This window comes from Passer montanus, unplaced genomic scaffold, assembly GCF_014805655.1.
Source record: "Passer montanus isolate IOZ18808 unplaced genomic scaffold, ASM1480565v1 scaffold9, whole genome shotgun sequence".
In the NCBI taxonomy this organism is placed as follows: domain Eukaryota; kingdom Metazoa; phylum Chordata; class Aves; order Passeriformes; family Passeridae; genus Passer; species Passer montanus.
This window is the reverse complement of record NW_024374367.1, coordinates 5135986-5156328: the sequence shown is the minus strand read 5'-3', so window position 1 is coordinate 5156328 and position 20343 is coordinate 5135986. Positions and strand designations below refer to the sequence as shown.

At 40.2% G+C, this 20343-nt stretch overlaps 1 protein-coding gene and 1 long non-coding RNA gene across 40 annotated transcripts in view; one reads left to right on the top strand and one right to left on the bottom strand.

Annotated features, from left to right (window-relative positions):
- The window catches only part of LOC120514026 (sarcolemma associated protein), a 92690-nt gene extending 78567 nt beyond the window's left edge, over window positions 1-14123 (bottom strand). For 38 of the 39 annotated variants that reach the window (XM_039734036.1, XM_039734034.1, XM_039734033.1 and 35 more), the window contains exon 1: window positions 13894-14123. In XM_039734036.1, the coding sequence (XP_039589970.1) occupies window positions 13894-14091 (198 nt within the window). In that variant the 5' untranslated portion in view covers window positions 14092-14123. Of the gene's footprint in view, window positions 1-4450; window positions 4599-13893 lie in introns of those variants that run through there. The other variant, XM_039734074.1, reaches the window with a different exon arrangement.
- A 1293-nt stretch (window positions 14124-15416) lies between these two features.
- On the top strand, window positions 15417-19055 carry LOC120514031. The gene is made up of 2 exons (XR_005630403.1): window positions 15417-15573; window positions 16086-19055. It is a non-coding gene; the product is annotated as an uncharacterized LOC120514031 (long non-coding RNA).
- The last annotated feature ends 1288 nt before the right edge of the window (window positions 19056-20343 follow it).

The following is a 20343-nucleotide window of genomic DNA, read 5'->3' as shown; positions in this document are numbered from 1 at the left end:
AGTATCTCCATGCTGCTATTTCAACTGAAACCAAACCACCTAGTGAACTCTAATAGGGAATGCTCTCATTAACACGTCACAATTAAAAACAGGTGAAGTGCTCAGCAGTGAGTCTCTCAAATATGGCAGAGAGACAGCATACTCCTCACTAAGAACAGTTTTATATAAGAAGCTGAAACTATTTCTCCTAAAATCTTTCACAGAAGATCACCCATTTTCCAACTACATAACTAGTTCAAAAAAAAAAATAAATAAACTATCTATCTGCTCTGGAAATACTTTACTTCACTACAAGTACAGCTCCTTACAACTGCCATTCCTGCACTGCTCACAACAATGGCTCTTTGCAACATGCTAAGAATATTTTAATAGAACCTGAGAGAAGTAAGCATTTTTTAAAAATTAAATACTCATACAGCATAACACAGAAAATCACCAATAAAAAGCTTTGTTACCTTAAATGATAATTGTAATGTTTACAATCATTTTTCAATAGCGCAGAACTCTGCTCTTTGGGCACCTGTGCCTAATGGTACAAGTACATTTAAAAAGGAGAAGTAGCAATACATGTTTCCTGTTGGTTTTTCTTCTTTTTTTTTTTTTTAAGGGTAACTGCAATCTAGAGTGTGCACTTGTGACTTCAATTGCTCTTCAGTTTCAATATTCCCTTCTGCATCACTTGATCCATTTGTAACACTGATCCCCTTGTCTCTATCCCATCCTTGTAGAATTTCCCATGCAAACTCCCTGGTACCTTCAGTGCTCTTCTCACCCAAGTCTTTATCCCAGCATAGCCTCAGTGCTGATACACAGTTCACCTCCAAGTTCTCTGAACTGACTGTACAGATGTGCTTCCTGCCCTCACAGCATCTGAGCACCTGAAGGCCACCTTTCATGGCTACCAGCTCAAACCAGAGAAAGTGACCTGAGAACTGGTTATTTGTATTTAGAAAGAATGAGAAGCAGAAGCAGAAAAGTTTCTGCCAGCCTTTCCTCTTTCCCCTGATTTCCCTCGCTCCCCTGATTTCCCTCTCTCCAGCCCCTAACTTGACTTATGCTCCATCACCATACATACTCAAAGCCACATGGACATGAGAGGAAGGCAAGGTGCACAAAGCTGGAATTTTACCACTGTTGTTTGCACTTTGCAGAAAGAGACAGTAGCAAGAGGAAGGCAGCAGTGGGGATTACCTATAGACTCCAGTGGGGAAGCATTGTGAAAAACAGGTAACTCTTAAAAATCTGCAATTCTTTTCATCCCAAAGTCTGAAGGAAGACAGCACTGACATTACAGAGAGATGAAGTCTAATTTTAGTTGTTTTAAGAGTGGCCCAAGTGCAAGAATCAACATGAGCAGGATAGGATGAATGATGGACCAGTTATGCAGAAGAGCTCACCTGGCATCTGACAACTGGTTTAGAAATATTCAGTGTACCCATGACCTTTTCTGCCATAGATTTGTTCTTATGTCTTCAGTTTTGTCAAATACTTTCCTAAGAACAGTACTTTGTAGAACATTTTATTTTTCACCTTCTCAACCAGAAAAAATAAAGGGAAGTTTAATTCCAACCTGAATATCATATTTGCTAATGGTAATATACATACATTAAAAGAAAATGAAAGGAAGTTACTACCCAGCATTTGACAAAAACACAATACAGAGAGGAACTCCCTGCTACAGAGGCTTTAGGCCTCAAGAGGATCAGCTATTTGAAACAAGGAACACCCTACTCTGATGTTGGGGTTCACTGTGCTTTTTTGCTGCCTATTCCATTTCACTATTCCTGTTCAATTAGATTACTGCCCTAATGGTGGCAAGAGCATCATGCTCTAAATGAGTGTTACCACCAACATTTTCAGAAATGTTCAGTGACCTTGGATTTTCTAAAATACATTTTCACTGCACAGTGTAAGCTGACAAGATTTTGTTCTGTGCTATTTGCTGTAGCTGTTCTGTCAAAGGTACTAGAAAGCACAGCGGAACACAAATCGATAGTGAAAAAAGCACTTCTGAATTGGAACAAAATCCTGTCAAAGGGCAGAACTGAAACTGAAAAGCAAGAGTTCTCTCTGAATTGCAGCTCTGAGTTTTGCAGCAAATAACACGGGCTCTACATTCCACCACAGTTTTCAAAATTCAATTTCTCATCAGCTTTGTGGGAAGATGCAAGTCATGCAGGCTTTCTGCTATGGGACATCTTTAACAGTTCTACCCAAGCAGAAAAAACCTGTGAACACCTTTATAAAGAACAGTCATCCATGTCTACTCTCCAGAACATAACACTCTAATACTTGAAAAAAACTAAACAACTCAAGTTATTTAAATGATAATGCTCTCAAAACTTGTAAGTTTGGCTGCATACACTGCTAGCATGTTAAACAAGTATGTAAAGTATCATAATTCAGACATTTAAATGATAATACCCTTACTATGCCTCAAGTGTAGGCAGGTATCTAAGTGTTTTACACGGTAAACAAGCCACATTTAACTGAATTTACCACTTGTGATTATATAAAATAAATATACAAGACATTCCTGTCATCATAATCCTTTTTTAAGCAAGGTCACAGAGCTCTTTCCAAAGGCTTGTTTATCAAAAGAGATAAACTTTCTCCTCCCTCTTTTAAACCACAAACAACACTCCTACTTCAAAGGCTGCATTAGAAAGGCAAGTATAGCTCATACTCTTTCAAATGCTCAGAAATACAATGCAAGAGGGAAATAAGGAGTTCACCTCCACCAGCCCAAGTCTACACAGCATATGGACAAGCCAAAAGAACCCTGCTAATGGACACAACTGATAGAAGTGCACTCCTGACAGCTGTTTGGGCAAATGTAATGTACCCAACACCTCTGTGATTTTCTAGCCGTTTACTGCTGGTGTGCTTTTCTTCCACTGAAATGGGACATTTCACCAAGAATTATTAAAAGCACTGACAGATATTCTCCTGCTTTGGAATATAATAATAACTACTACTATTACTACTATGCTAGTACTTAATGAGAAAAATTAAGTTTAAAAATACCAAGAAATTAACAATAATTGGGGAAAAAAAAGCCCCAAACAACTGGAAGATGCTCCATCTCTGGAACTGTTCAAGGCCAAACTGGATGGCACTCTGAGCCACCTGCTCTAGAGGGAGGTGTCCCTGCCCATGGCAAGGGTGTTGGAATTAGATGATCTTTAAGGTCCCTTCCAACCCAAACCATTTTGTGACTCTCAGATCAGTAGCAGGTTGGTCCTGTCCATTCACTGTATCATCTCTAGCTTTAGGGAAAGGAAAGCCCAGAGCAGGAGTTATATGGGTCAAAAATAACAAAAAAGACTGAATTGGCCCATTTTTCATATTTGATTCAATTGACTCACTAAAGTCCTTTTTCATGTCCTAGCAATTACACTGTCACTGCTAATATTAAAATTTTTAAAAGTTGGCCCCTTCCTATGTTCCAAAATATTTGTTTTTCTTATGACTTTTTTACCACATTATTTGTAAATTCAAGCAGAACTTTTGGAAAGTCACATCTTGTTTTCATAGAAGAGACTGTACATAGGAAGCTGATTTGCCTTGTCTCTTCTTTTTTATGCTTCCATTATCTCTCCATTAAATAAAAATATTAAACATAATTTTATATATTAAATATAACCATATAAGTTTTGAAATAAAAATGCATGTTGATTGTGTCTGTAAACACAAACTTCAAGGTTAAAACATTTTCTGTCCATATATGATCATGAATTCACATTTTAGAATCCTGCCACTACAACTGTCCCATGAAAAAGAATACTTGGGACACCCCAGCATGAGTGTAGCAGTTGAAAAAAAATACCTCTTCCAAATGTCTACAAGTATAACCAAGCACTTATTATTTCTTAAATCCTTCTACTATCTGAAAAGTTTTGGTCTGAAAAAGTCAGAATAGTCTCCACTGAGCTTTGCTCACCTGTATAACAACTGTCTGAAGCAATATTGAAAGCAGAATGGTTTAACATACTTTCTAGATTTGAGGCAAAACACCAGCAAGCAGATCCAGCCACTGAAATCACCGTGCAAGATTACAGGTACCCTAACATTAGACTCAAAACTACGTCTTCATAAAAGGCTTTAAAGGATATTACAAAGCAATTATTTACAACACAGCAATTATGATGCAAAGATGCATCCAGCAAGTTTAAACCATACCACATATCAAAGAAAGTACAAGTTACAGATCCCAAAATAAAGAGTAGAAGTCATGAAGATCCTTTAGTATTAGTTTATAAAACCCAGATAATCATCTAAAATTTATCCAACAACACTTATCCTGGGAAGGCTCAACATTAAGCTGCATGGGACAGGAAGGAAGGAAAATGAGCACACTTACATTTGATAACCAGAGGAGAGTAAAAAAACCCCTCTTACCTCCATAACTGCATTCAAAATTATTCAACTGCAGCACATTCACACTGACCTGTGAAGCAGGCACAATCCCAGAAGAGAGTGACCTAAGGAGCCCCCAGGAATGCAATCTGGATGTCCCAGAGTGGCTCAGAGAAAGGACAAGTGTGTTGGTGCAGTGCTTTGCCAATCCAACCCTTCCCAAGCCCACTTCTGGAACACGGGGTCAGGGAAGGTCAATCTGCAGCTAAAATGTAGATCTGCACTCAATTGATCAGGAAGCAATGTGCTGCCACAGGATGGATGTACAATCTGTGCTGATCTCAGTCAGTGAGGCAGCATGTCTACAGACATTCAGGATCAAAACATGCACTTTGAAAGGAAGGCTGTACTTGTGTGCTGATGCAATGCATTTGTTCAAGTACAAAAACTCCAGAAACATTTTCTTCTCTGTTTATGTGCAAGTTAGAAGTTATCTAAACACAGCACACACACTTTTAACTTTCTAATTAAGAGTCATTCATAAATGTGACCAAAGATCAGAATGACGCCATGGGTAAAGAGCATTCAAATAGACTTAGAACATCCACATGCCTTTCTGTGTTATAGGTAACATATTATTAATATAAATAGCACCCTATCACTTATTCCCTTAATTACATAGGAAAGGCTCTGTTCATAGACCAAATCACTGGCCTTCACTGTCACTGACAATATTTATATCCTACCAAAGCTCTGCTTAAGCAGCACAACCAGCAGCTTTACCTACCACTGAACAGCTACAGAGATTGCAAAAACAAATATATCCTTTCCATGGCAATTTGTATTCCTGGCTTTCTCTTACAAGTGCTGAAATACGCAGTCTACAAAAGGTCCTTAAAGAGGAAGACCAAAAAAAAAAATTCCCCTTTGAGTACTTAAAAAGGAAGTAGTGGTTGACAGCTAGAAGTGAAAGTGTTGTATTATTTCCACTCTTATGGAATTAGGAACATTCTTATGTCATTAATTTAGTGTTTCTTTTCCTCCAGAAATTCTTTTCAAATTTACCTGATGCATTTTGGTAAAAATTTTAAGTTACACTATAAAAGAAGTACTCCAGCTAAGCATAATACTAAATTCTAACCATATATACATAGACTGAAAGTTAGAAACATAAGGTAACAGCAACACAGGCTAATCTACCAGCTAATATGCCTGCCACTGACCTCAGAAGCTCATTTCCTAGTAGGGATTAATTCTGTACACACAGTTCTCTAACAAGTCCACAAGCAACCTCAACTCATTAGACCTGCTGTGGACCAGCAGACTGGACTGAACAATCTCCTGAGGTGCACACCAACCTTAGTTATGCCAGCTCATCCATGTCACAGGATTTGCTGCCCTTGCTCACAGTATTGTAACCTCACTCAAAGTAGATACCACCTTATCTACTTAATGACCTAAAGTTCTGGAATCCGTAGAAACGAAAGGAACTTCATCAAACTTATTCTCTGTCCCTTAAAAGTATGTGTTAATATTGACATAACCTTAAAAATCCTCTGGCATCCAGCAAGAGGAATCCCTGTAATGGTAAGAAGACAAAAAGGAGTTCCCTACAGAGATCACAGACCTGAAAAATAACTTGGCTGCAGAATGGATTCTTTCACAATCAGAGATAAAAAACAAAGCTTATTTTTTATATAACAGAGTTCTAAACATGAAGAATTACAAATAATTCATTATGCCTCCTGAAAGCTTTCAGATTCTTCAAGCACCTGGAAATAGCAGGCAAAAGTGCAAAACCCAGCAATGACAGAATAAAATCACAAGTAATACTACAGAAACTGATTTGCAATTCTATTGCCTCTAAGTTCTGGCATAACTACCAGAGCTAACAACGAAAAAAAGGAGAGAATGACACTTAATTGTGCCACGAGTTACTGGGAAAGGTCACCAGGATATTTAAAGGCAAAAAGGTAGGCAGGCTAAATGCTCAGCTTTGCAGAACCAAGAGATCTGGCTCCTAGCCTATATAATTAAGCATCACACTTCAAGAAAACCAATTAAAATAAACCAAAAAACAGAAAGCAAGGCATGATCATCAAACTCTGCTGGGGTGGGGTTAAACAAACAAAAAAACCCACTTACAGAACATCGATACTATGGCAAAGACTAAGTTTTAGACAAATCAAGGTTTAAACTTCAGCTCATTCCATTCCAAAGAAGGAACAACTTTGGAAAAGTTCCATTTAAGAGCAAAAACTTCCGTATCAGATAAGACTAATGACATATGCAGACAGCAGCAGCCAGTACCAAATGTCTTCAAAAGAACTTGCTGTACAAATATCTATCTAGCCCATTACAAAGCTTTTCATCTTGGATTTGAAACATGACATTTCTATTCCTTCCTTTAAAAAGGGTATTACTCAATACATGGTTACATGCATCCATAACTTCTCTATCGCATCCATAACTTCTCTATCGTAAGCTCTTGCATTTATTTTATTTTTATGGAAGAAATGCTACAAGTGTAATTATGAGAATATCCAGCAATAATAACTTAATTCTTAGGTTTCTATTCAATACCGTCTTAACACAAGAGAAAAAGATCACCCTTCTGTTCTTATACAGGTCTTATACATATATGACACACTGTATGCATTCTGTATTGAAGACTTTCTGTAATTAATATTTTCAACACATTTGAATTATCATGTGAAAACTAAAACTAAAGGTATTCCTACTGGGGAAAAACTTACTTTAACATAGCACAATACTGTCACTATTTTTTGTATTTATTTACAAGTTCTCCAATTTTACACTATTAGGACATCTGCAATTGAGCCCATCTAACTGTCAATTCTTTCCAATGGTTGGTTAATGTTGTTTTATAACCTAAAAGTTCTATGAATAGCATATATTTCCCCTCACTACACATCACAGTTCAACTATCAATACTGTAATGTTCCTTAGCTTTGCAAAGATCCTATAAATCCCTCATCCCCTAAACTACCCCTGACTAACCCCTGTACTTTTTATGTTTATTTTTTACGAAAGTAAAAAAGTCCAACTCCTGCTAGCATTTTGTGTGTTTTTCCACTCAACTACAGTGTTACTACAGGATTTTGGACTTTCTATTATAAGCCTGCTGGAAGTTCATCATTTATTTATACTTTCTCAAGACTGAAATAAACTCTAAGGCATTGCTCAATCACACACAAGTCTGGTACAACACAACAGGAAAATTGTATCCAATTAATTGTCTGGCTCCAGCACAATGATTTTCCTTTTCAAGGAGGAAACTGTTCTAGGCCTCTGGCAGAGAGATATGTCTTCCTGCAAGATGGGTATAGTCCAACCCATCTCTCTGCCTGATGTTCCCACTTCAAGAACAGACTGAAAAAACACTTGCCTATATTCAACAAAAATGTGATAATGTTGAGCCTTTTTCCAAAAATTCTGTCACAAGCAGAAATATTTCTGGAAAGATAGAGAAGTTGGGAAAATTAATGCATGGTCACAGTGAGATCTAACAAAATTCAGAGCTCTTGGATAATCCAAACTCTCTGCAAGTGAACAACATTAGCAGGAAGCAAGTATTAATGTGATTCAAAAGAAAATCCAGAGACAACAAACAGTCATATAATTTAGTAGCAATAGAGTGTAAAATTGCTAGCTATAGGGATGGAGACAGCATTCTTGCTTCAATCTCACTCTCTTTGTTCCAAAAACACTCATCATTTGCACTTAATGCTATCTACTAAAAGAAATTACAAATCCCAAAATGTAACAAAACAGCTGAGTATGTATCACATTTTGCAGAATTCTAGCTATATCACACTCAAATCAACACAACCAAAGCTGCACAGTGACACAGACACTCCTCACCCACATGGCCCTTTACAGCATACTTAAATTCAATTACCTTCATAATATAAATAAGCAAACGAGACTGTCACATTTATTAAGAAAAGAAAAATGAGAAGACAAAACCAAATCAAAGTATTTCTCCAGGGCTATGTAAATCCACCTGCAAATGATCACTGGATTGCCCAACTAACACACAAAAAAGTAAAAATCAAGAACAACTTTATATAATGAAAATGTAGGGAAGCAAGGTTTTGCATTTATAAGCCTGGGATCAGGAGCAAACCCAAACCACCCCATAAGAGATCTAAGAAAAACACATTTACTGGCCTCCATTCCAGCTAAGTAACCTGATTCATTTGAGGTTTGTAAAAATTCATTGCAAATACAAAAGGGATTTTTGTTTGTTTTTAAAGCCTAATCAATGTGTTGGTGTTCCTGGCTCAGGATAGATGCAGCATGACTGCAATGGATCAGCTCCAAGAATTACAGTATTAACTCTGCAGCAGTGGCTCTGGATGGTATCTCTGCAGGGAAATCCTTGTCAGCACTGACTTACCTCTACTATAAATGGCTGCCCACACTCCTACACCATCTCCCAAAACCACGGGGCTGAAGTTGGTCAAAGGCAAGAGCTCCCTACCCCATACTATTCTCATGATCACACCAGTATAAAATTGGATGGTTCATTCAGGGTGAAAAGCACTTACATAAAAATATTAGCAGGTGTATGTGAGGGCTGCCTGACATCACCCTCTTACCAGAAGCACCTAAGCACTGCACTTTCACCTTAGTGCATTACAGCAAATCCCAGGTCAGTCCCCCAGGGCACTTGGGACAAACATTCAATGTTTCAAAGACAGTGTCTCCACTGCAGACTGTAAGCATACAGCAACATCAAGAGTACTGAAAAATAAAACATCTGTTCATCTCTCAGACAACAATCCTAACAGAGAGTTGAAAAGATACAATAGAGGAAAAACCAAATAACAGACATGGTATCAATCCAGATAAATGCTACTGATACATGGGAAACTAAACACACTTTACATAGATCAGCACTAAACAGGCCAGGGTATCACACAGGATTCTCTACTGGAAGCAGTGGGAAAAAAAAATTCCCACCAAAACCCTGCAATTCCAAATACCATTTTTCATATCCCACTTATTTTTTTAAGACAAATTTACTAAAATACTTCTGAACAAACAGAACGTCCAAAGAAAACGTTCTGTGCTTTCCTGAATCGTGCCAAGTTCTTGATATCCACAAAACATTTTATGTAATGTTAAGCGAGTAACATATTTCCTCTTTACTAATTTTGTTTGCTTTCTTTCATATCAATTTACTTTACTCCCTAGTACAACACAGTAAAAAAAGACTATCTAATCTCAACTCCTGTTTGTCAATGCATTTCTTGCATTAGTGGTTCAAAATTAAATGCAGTATGCTAGACGGGGTGCAATAAGCTGCAAGGGGTTCTTCCTTTCCAAGTGCAGCTTCTGGGTTTGTCCTGAGGCTCCTCTGCCCATTCACTCAGCACAGCAGGTCCCTGTGGCTGCCCTGCCCTTGAGCAGATCACCTCACCCCCACCACACCAACACTCCCAGGTTGGTGTCATCCCAAACATGACCAGAGTAACCCTCACTGCGTCCTTCAGATCACGTTCAAGTGGCGGTGCCTTTGGGCTGGCTGTTTTCAGTCGTTGGGGTTTGGTGTGACTGGTTGGCTTTGGGTTTTCTTCCTGCATTTTTGGTTGGTTCTTTTGGGGTTTGGTTTTTTCAGGGGTTGGGGAGGGGGGGGAGGGAGGGAATCTGTTTTGTGTTTGTTTTCTTTAACTATTTTGTAGTATTTTTATCCCACATACTTTAAGCCCAGAAGCCACAATGCACAGCTTTAACAAATTTCATTTACTGTTATGGGGACTATGGATTTCAATACACTACTTTAGCATTTGCATCACCAAGATATCAATGTGCTCAATTCAATTTATATCCACTTTGAATTAAACGGAAATAATAGCATTAGCTACCATTAACACATCAACTTGTGCCTACACTTTTTTTTTCAGTTATTAAAAATGACCAGTTCTTTGGAGTGCTTTTGATCTAAGAAAATACTTTATTTTTCAGTTTCTCAGAGCCTTTGGTAAACTGTGACAATGATTTCCCTACAAAAAGTACTAACAATTGCAACTCACAACAATGTCAGGCACTGAATAATTCCAGATTCTGAAAGCCTGAATATCTGTTCAGAAGCTTCAGGTTTCTACTAAAAGCTTCTACAACATCTGTCAGAAGCATTTCAGCCTGGAAGTCACATACAAATTCTCAAAGGTCTTGCACTTGCTTATTTTTAGAAACGAAAACAAAACCCAAAAAAACAAGTTTAAGATTATTTCAGTTACACTATTTTTAAGAGTTTCTTCTCATATTCAGTGATTTGACTGAACACATTTAGATTTTCTGAAATATAACCCACTTTTTCTTTTGCTTTGATTCACACTTTTTGGAACACTCCATGCTCAGCACAACATCTACTTCCTACGTATCTAGTGAGTCACTTTTTCAGGCACCTCTAAAAAAACCCAGCTTCATTAACTTGTAATTACTAAAAAAAAAAATAAAACCAAGATGAATTCTAATTATAATATTCTAATGTTATCACAGCATGAGAAATCCACTAGTTAACTAGGAGTTATTATGCTGTATCTACAAACACAGGAAGGAAGAGGCATTGCACCAGCTGTCTTTAAAAATATTACTATGCACAGAAAAAGTCCAAGTACAGATAATCCCACCACCATCTCCTTCTACCTTTATCATACACATATTTAGGCTTACATATAATGTTTAAAATATTTCAAAAAGCAAATCCAGCTTTAAGTACCTTCTTTTAATTGCTATGTATTGGTGATCCTGAAAACTCATTCTATTTTCAACCTTAATAATGCTGGTGTTACATAGACATTATCTCCCTGGGCAAATAACTTTTTCCATGCATAATTAAAGTGCCTTTATACAAAATAAACATTCACATCTTTCAACTTTAAATAACATGTTATCTTCAGCTTGGTCTACTTATGCAACAAATTTCAGTTCATACCTTCCTCTGCCTCAGGAAAAAAATTCTGTATTACTTTCCTTGGCATAGCTTACTGATGCTCCCTCTCTTCAGGTTCTACCCCTATTTACAGATAATACTGACAAAATTGTTTACAGACTATGTAGTAAACAGGATCACTCACATGATTCACTAAACAAAACTCCAAGCCCTCATGAAAAAAAAAAAAAATTAAGTATAACTGAAAGGCAGCTCAAGAGGCAACAGAGCCTGGAGTGGGTGACTGGTAGTGCCTGAAACTGGTATTGCCAAAGTCCAACTTATGAAACTGTAGTCCCAGATCATTAACAAACTATTTTGAAATGTCTGAAGGTTTTTCTCATTACTAAATTAACATTTGAAGCTATTTTATCTTTCAAAAAATCCAGAATTGATTAATGTCCTATATATAAGGTTCTAAGAAATGTTTACAAGACTCTGACAAGGAGAATTTGTGCAGGTTTAAATATAGGTCATTGATAGGATAATGACAATTTCCTAAATGAGATGTGCTTATTAGCAGTTATGTAAACAATGATAATTGATGTTCCTGCACGTAAATGTTCTGGCATGATTTTGTTTGTATTTTGAAAACACCACAGAATTTTTTAAGTAGTTCTTGTGATTCAAGATCAAGCCTGTATTTATCTGTGTCTTCCACCTGCCTTTTCACAACAGCATTTGACACCTGTAACATGTAATGGTGCATTTGCCCCACCCTGTTAACTGTCTCACAATTTACCACTGCCATACTCAACCAGATCAAAAGCCAGTCCATACAGCCAACAACCAAGCACAGAATCTGAAATTCTCCTCACTGCTCTACCTGTGCTTTAAACCTTTTACAACACCACATCTAACACGCAATACGAATGGATTCCAGGGCACGATCACAAACCCATTCTTTAGTTGTTTACTATGGCTACAGATGCCCACTTTGGCAATTTTCATCAGACCTCTGTCAAATGTTCACATGGTGTTATCCCAAGAACTATCAAACACAAACCTTTTAATTACCACTAGTACTAAGATTTTAAAACAGATAAATGAGTAAGCATATAATTTTTTTACCTATATTAGAAAAGCCAAAGCTAACTGAAATTTAAAAATAAACACAAATCCTCATAGCTGATGGCTTTTGAAGCTTGTCTATCAGTTAGCAGACTTGCTCAACACTCAGTGCTTTCTCAAATTAACCAACCTGAAAATGAGAGATCATATTTGTAACCACAATAGTGCACGTGGGGGTCTTAAAATCTTGTAAATTGTAAGAAATGTTGATAAAAAAGCTATATGCATAATACTTTCTAATTTAAAAAGGGCACAATAAATTGGAGCATTTTACTTTGTTGAATCAAAAAAGAAAGAAAGGGTAAAGACTAAACTGAAAGTATTTCAAGCACTTAAGTTTTCTAGAATCCAAGAATGCACATCATATACACAAGAGAGTCAAAGCAAGATGCTTAATGAAACATTTAATACAGATAGCAGTTTGCACAATTACCTGCAGGTAACTTGAAAGCCATAATCCAGCCCTAAGAAATTAAATGCTTGTCTTGTCCCATCATGTCCAAGCATTGCGTAATACAGGATAGTTAACAATGGAAGGTTTAAGAACTTTGACTGCGTTGTACTGCTCCTCATGCTGTGTCATACTACTGAAAAATCTGCATGAATTACAGACCATATTATTCTTAAAATCCAGAGCTACACTGACTGCATTTCATAGAAGGACTTGGTGCGAAGCTGAAAACCAGCTGACTCAGAATATGTTACATTCTAGAGTTTAACATCAATATAGTTGGGGAAAAAATACAAGGCTGAGTGACTGCAGTCTGCCCTTTGTTAATTTTTCGTTGGATATTTAAAATTAACTTGACAGTCATTAAGTAAAACAACTTTACTTGTCCCAGTTCAATCCCTAGTGGACAAAACATGCACTACAGAACCCCTCAATTTTGCTTAACAAGACTGCCAGACTTGAGAGAGGAACAGTTAAGAACACAGGATGTATTTGAAAACAAGTTTCACTTACAATAATACTATATCATGAATGCCATCCATTACACTCCTGTTGCCAGTAATAAACCTCCTATCAGAACCAAACAAACCACTCCACAAAATTTTGAAAGGACAAGTAGGAGGAGTGCCAAACAAGCACAGAATCTTTTTAAAATCCATTTTTCAATGCTCCTCACAATCAATTTTCACACACCAATAAAACAGTAATTTCTCTGCATTTGAAAAAAATACTATTACACCACTATATTGATACAATGTTCTTTCACATTTGCACGTCTCACCTCAAAATCACCTATTTCCAGTAATAAATAAGCAAAGCCTTTCAACTAACCATTTTCAACTGTTAGCTTCATATACTTTTCATAATAGTCAAAGTTTCTGCTTATTAAGAAATTACCAACTTACCTGGAAAGCTACCACTTGAAAACAAATCCTACTCCTGCCCTATGCAACCATATTTATGACAACAAAACCAGAGCGATCCGCAATGCACAGGGAGCTGCTAGAACAAACGTGCAGCTCCAGTGTTGTTTAAATGAACATCTTACCTTGCCTGTCTTGTGGTCAAACCAGACAAGAGCATGGTTCCTGGACAGCACCTTGCAGTCAAACGTGGCGTTGTTCTGGGCTGGCCGGCAGCGAGCCACGGAGCGGCCGATCTTGACGGGCTCGTCCAGGTAGACATGACGCTCCTGAAACGGGTGGGAGTTCGGGCGGCAGGTGAAGATGGCCAAGGCTGAAGGCATCGAGGACAGATTGTGGTTGCCACACCAACCAGAGATGAAGAGAGCCTCTTCTGATGCAGACTGTCCTCCACAGTTTTAAAAACACCTCCACAGCAACTTTATATTAAAGCAGGACAAATATTATCATGAGAGGCCTAACAACTCATGGTTTCAGTGTGTAAACTAATTCTGGCAATAATCCAGTGAAAAAGTCCCATTATGTCTTTTAATAATATCAGCAGTGGCCCAAAAAAAGTCTAAAACGTACAACTTTCAATCCATCCTCCTCTGGAAGAATAGGAAAAAGCATCTGATTCCTTCAGAGAGAAGCAAAGGCCCCGTGAAAGAAGGATACAATCTCTTAAATCCAAGTAGATGAGTCATACAAGTACTTTTGTTTGTAACCTCAACTGCCTTCTTCCCCCCCCCTTCCGTAAACAACACTGACCAAAAGTCTGACCAATGCAACATGGAAGCAAGGAAAGGGTTAGGGAAGGGGGATGAAGGAGAAAGATTAGCGTCCCCTCACACACGGCACAGATCAGGAACTGGAAGGTGAATACAAAGCCCTCGTTCCACAACAGGGACCTAATGGTTCACCCAGCAGTCGGCATTTCACCATCTTCGTGTGTTAAACCCCAGCAGAATAGGTGGTCCTCGATACAGGATGGAGTGCGAGAGCTACGCTGTTTTCCTCCCTCACACCAGATAAAGCTGAACTGGTCTAGAGCTCCCGGGAGCCGCTCAGATAATGAACTTGATAAGGCATGGAGAGGCTCCCAACTCGCCTTCTCCCGGGGACAAACCAGCGCGTGGGAAGGTTCTCGGGGCCGGCCTGCGAGGCTCCCTGACAGGTCGCTCCCCGGCGGCGGCTCCGGCTGGCGGCGGGGTCGGTGCGCGTCCCTCGGCGGCGGCTCCGCAGGGCCGGGCAACGGGGGCTGCCCCGGCGAGCGCTCGCCAGGAGCCCCCGGCGCGGCGGCGGCGGCTCCGCTCAGCCCCTCCGCAGGTGACTGCGCATGAGGCGGGCCCGCTGCGCACCCCCGCGCTCTCCGCCCGCCCAGTGCGGCTCCGCTGCCCCGGCGGCGGGAGAGGCCTGGCGGCCGGGCCCGGGCGCTCCCGCTCGCTCGCTCGCTCTGCCGCTCAGGAGGCCACCGGCCGCGGGAAGTTTCCTCCAACCTGCGGGGCCCAAAGCAAACCGGGTCAGGCGCGTCCCTCAGCGCGTCCCCCCGCGTCTCCTCGGCCCCGCGGGCGGCACGGGACGCGCCCCGCTCCCCCCTTACCTTGCGCGCAGCCGCCGCCATAGCGCCTGGAGCCCTTCCCGGTGTGGCCGCGGCGGCGGGGCCGGNCCTCGCGCATGCGCCCTGCGCGCGGTGAGGCTGCGGCACGGGCGGGCCACGCCCCGCTCCGGGCGCGCGGGAGGGGGCGGCGGGCCGGGCCGGGAGGGCTGAGGGGAAAGGGGACAGGGGTCGGTGTTCCCCCGGAACGGCACGGCCGGGGCGGGAGGTGAGTGAGCCCCAGCCCCGTGCCGTCCTTTGCCCTCGCTGTTCTCAGCTCTGGGAGGGAGGGGGCGAGCGGTCAGCCCTTATAAATAATGGCCCGAAGTTGTGTCAGGGAGGTTTAGGTTGGATTTTAGGAGAAGGCTTTTCACGCAGAGGGTGGTCGAGCACTGGAATCGGCTCCCCAGGGAAGTGGTCATGGCCCCAAGGCTGCCGCTTCACAAACCTTCACAAATCACGGCGGGATTCCTGGGGCACCGTGCGCAGGGCCAGGAGTTGGACTCGATCTGATTCCAACTCAGAATATTTTGTGTTTCTGTGGAAAGGTGGAGCTCAGGGGAGGAGCTGGGGTTACACGCGCTCGGCAGAGCCTGCAGGAGTCTGGTGAACATCCTCCTGCTTTCCCTGTGCACGTCCGGTCGTTTCATGGTCCAAGCTTAGGAAGCGAGGGAGGCGCGGTGTGGTTTGGTGTGTCAGGGGCCGAGGAACCCTGCCCGTGTTTGCCGTGTCTTGTTGCAGGTTGGCAGCTGGAGCAGGGGGATTCCTGGAGCGACAGGACTGAGGCAGAGTCACTGGTGCTGTGTCTTCCTTCAGGTGCCATGGAGCATCACCCAAGGTCATATTTATGCCTGTTTTCTAGAAGCCAAGGAAAGGTCACTTGTCAAGGTCATCTGGTGCCGAACGAGTCTCTCCAGTCCAAATACATTTTTAATTCCGTCATTCCCTGTAAAGCAAACAAGTGGGAATTGTTGATGTAAGATAGATGTTGGGGTCGTGCCAGCACTATAATTACCCTGTGACAGGGTGTTAGGATTAGGGGTATGGGGGATGGCAGAAAGGGCTGGCAGCCGTGGAGGACAGAAGAGGAGCTGGGCCAGGCACTTCAGCAGTGGATGAGGGGAAAAGCAGCGATCAAGGTAAGGCAGTGCCGTGTATGACACAAAGCATGACTGCTGTGTTCTTAGTTGTAGCACAGTAAAGTCTCAGGGCTGCCTTCATTTTTTTTCCCTTTGTTTTTGACTGAATTGTGATTTGGGGAAGGGAGGTTAATTCATAACAGACTAGTTTTTTTCCAACAATCCAGTGAGAAAACAACAGCAAAATAGTCTGTACCATTTGTGTTTCAAACAGAGAAATGAAATCCAAGATTAAAGACGAGTCTGATTTTGTGAAGACAAAACCAAATAACTGATAGGTGGAATGTTTAGAACTGTTTATCCGTAGTTTTAATTCTCCTGACAGGGAAAAAAAATCTGGCACGTCACTTCATGGCTTTCATCAGCTTATGAGATTGTACTACTCTGATAATCATAATTTGCTCTTATTAATTTTTTAAATAAGTGGAAATTTAGTGTGGCTGTTGCCTACAGCACACAAGGTGCCATAACTAATCAAAGAGAGAAGGAAAGATATAAAAAGAAGATGGAGAAAGAATAAATTTAGGTCCATGAGGAGTTACATTTGAGGGAATGAGTTGAACAAGTAGAAATAATTGAGAGCACTTTGGAATTGCAAAGTGTAAAAAGTGGGCACAAAGGGTACTACAGGTGTTGGAATGAAAATAATGTTTCTGAGAGCATTTTTTATATTTTTGTGTGCATGTTTAATGGAGAAAGGAGACTGGAAGTAAAATTAGAGATGAAAAAGATTCATTACCATCTACAGGGCCTAAGAGAATCAGGTAAAATAATAAACTGAGCAGTGGATACATTTCTCTGATGTTCTAAGTATGTATAATAACATAATAATAATATAATATAACTGTGTCATTTAAACTGTAAGCCACTGGCATATTATATTTTCCTGAACCCTTCTTCATCCCCTGGAGAAATCCCACTGTGACAGGCTCACAGAATGGTATGAGAAAACTAGCTGGCAATGGTATGTGCCTTTCTAGTTCTCTTTGGCACTGCCAAGAGGCTCATGGAACAGCTGAGCTGTGCCCCCTGCTCATGGAGGACATTAACTTGACCCTTCCCTCTCTGCATGAGTGCCAGCTCTCAGTGGAGCTGCATGGGTGTAGTTATCCCTCAGCCTTCTCAACTCCTATTTCAAAATGCCTGATGAGTTCAGAAGTTATCAGGGGCAGAGTCAGAGGCTAAGACGAAAATCCAGAAAGCAGTTGCATTCTGAAATGAGGATACAGTTGTTGTATGGGGATTTTGTGAGGTGTCTGCTGCTTACCAGAGAGTGTCCATCCCAGAACTGGAAAGCAACAGGTGGATGAGGAGTTCTGTGTGAAGTGTTGCCTGCTGTGCTGTGCTGTGCTGTGCTCGGAGGAGGAGGAGAAACAGGAGGAGGAGGGAGGAAGCCTCAGCTCCTTCTGCTTGGTTTCTGCCGACGCTGTCACACAGGCGAGCAGGGAAGCACCTCGCAGCCATGTTAGGTAAGGGCAGCAGGAGGCAGCTGTGTCCCTCCTTTTTCTGGGCAGGAAGTCCATGAAAATGTTGTGATAGCCATCATAGCTGAGGGCAGAAAGAGCCCGTCCCATGCCATCTTGGATAAGGGAAGGGGAGCTCTTTAAGGGACTGTGTCACTGTCACATTTGTCCCTTAAAGAGCTGGTGTCTGTTTCAGGAGGATGAAATGCAGCTGAGATAGTTCATGTGCATACCTGCAAAACATCTAGATTTTGGCTTCTAAAATATTCTGAACCAAGCTGTCAAAAAGTAAGGAAATGTTTCAGAGAAGTTTTCTCCAGTGTTAAAAAAATTGGTTCTAATTATCACCCCAGATTTAGTGAAGGGTTACAGATTTTTATTTTAGTGCTATTCTTGTTCTTTAGTGTCAGACTTATTTTCTGTTTGTGATCTTTTAACTCCCTGACTGGTTATGTAAAGAACAATTGCATTATCTTTCAGCATTAATTTTGAAAGAATAAGCAATTCTAGCAGTCTAATCCTCTCTTGTCAGGTTGGTTCTCCATTTATTCCGTTTTCTTTCAGATCCTTCCCTGCTCCTATTTCCGATTTGCATTAAAAAAAGGATACTTGTATCCAGTATATAAATGAGAGTCTTACCAACATAACATTTACATTAATGTAATTTATGTAATGAGCATATACTGAATTGTGCTATTCAATTTAGATTATGTAATAAATATTAATGTTTTATATAATTATTTAAAATCTATTCTTTATTATGTGGTATATATCCTGTTTTTATATATAATGTACATTGCATAGTATGTTGATAATACATGTATTTGGTATATATACATAAGTATAATGTAACAGGCATACCATTAATACATGTTGTGCTAATATATAGCTAATTTTACATGCAGTGTTTTTTCATTTCAAATTAAATCAGGCAAGTTGAAATACCTGGCATTTTCACTGCTTTATCATTTTAGCAGAACATAGTCATCATGTGGCCACCTCCTATTTGCTTTTCTCTTCATATATCAATGTAACAGTCAATATTAATTTTGACTTTTTGAAATGTTTGATGTTTTCTGTGGCTGTTTGAAAAATGGAAAAGATTATTTTAAAATAATTATGGTTTTTGTGTGTGTTTATTTATTTTAACTTAATGTATTTATTAGCCTAAATATAATTTTCAAATACAAATAAAATACTGCCTTAAACTGAAATCTCGAGGCGGGGGATGGCGGGGAAGATGAGCTGAGCAGATGATGTTTATGCAGTTTTTGGTGTTTCTCTGTGCATGTGAGCAGCCTGCACAGTCACTCCCTGCTGGAGCTGGTGGCACCTGGCCAGCCAGCAGCCAACACAACATTTGCTGCTACCTGATAGAAACCACCCTGCTGAGGGACGCGGGGCAGCGCCGTGGAGATGGCAGCTGTAGCAGCAAGATAGAGCATGGAAGAAAGCAAGGCAGGCTCAAACACTGAGCACTTGTGGGTCTTTAGAACCCAGCTGTCCCACATGGGCCTTTTCTCATTTTTATTCCAGCAACTGACATCAAGGGCATGCTTTTTCTAGCAGTGTCTCTTGTCCAAACCCTTCCAGATACTAGCAGATGGCTGTATTTCTGCAAAACAAGGCAGAGTTCCTGGAGATTTGTAAGGCACATTCCATATGCAGAGCCCTAGTTTTATGAGGCTTTATTGTAAGTTGTAGCAAAATGCTCTCAGTTAGGTGGTTCCCAACTCTGAAGTCTGTTTTTTGTCCTGCATTGATGCTTCTTGAAGAAGAAACGCAGATGTTTCTAAATGTTACAATACACACAGAAATATTTTTCTTTCTCAACTGAAGGAGATATCACATTTTATCAAAACTAAAATGTATTTTAAATGACTATGTGAAAATCTTTCTGAATCACTGTTTATTGGGAATATCTCCAGTAGGTAAGAATCCTTTCCTCTGTACTTTTTTATCAGGGATTGTGTGTCTATTCTCTTAACCTTCTCCTGCCAAAAGATTATTTGTTAAGCATCCAGTGGAGTTAATTTACTGTTTAATAAAATGTATCACTCTTAGTAAGTACTTTATTTTTATTATTTCACATGGATACACTTACCTTTTTTATTCACATGGAAATTTAAAAAGGGGCCAGGAAAAACTAGAAGGACATGCATGATGATAATAGCTAAAACTTTTTGTTAGCCCATGACAGCAAGAATATAAACAAGGGAAGGCTTATAAGAGGCAGTGACATGAAATATTTTCTTAAACCAAGTGATAAAAGCTTTTGGGCAGGCCATTTAAGTTCTTAAATGGAAACAGCAAATGAAATTCCACTGAGACTCATTGCGCTGAGTTTGAACTTGATTAAGCTCAGTCTTAGTCATGTCTTTTTGTTGAGAGTAATCT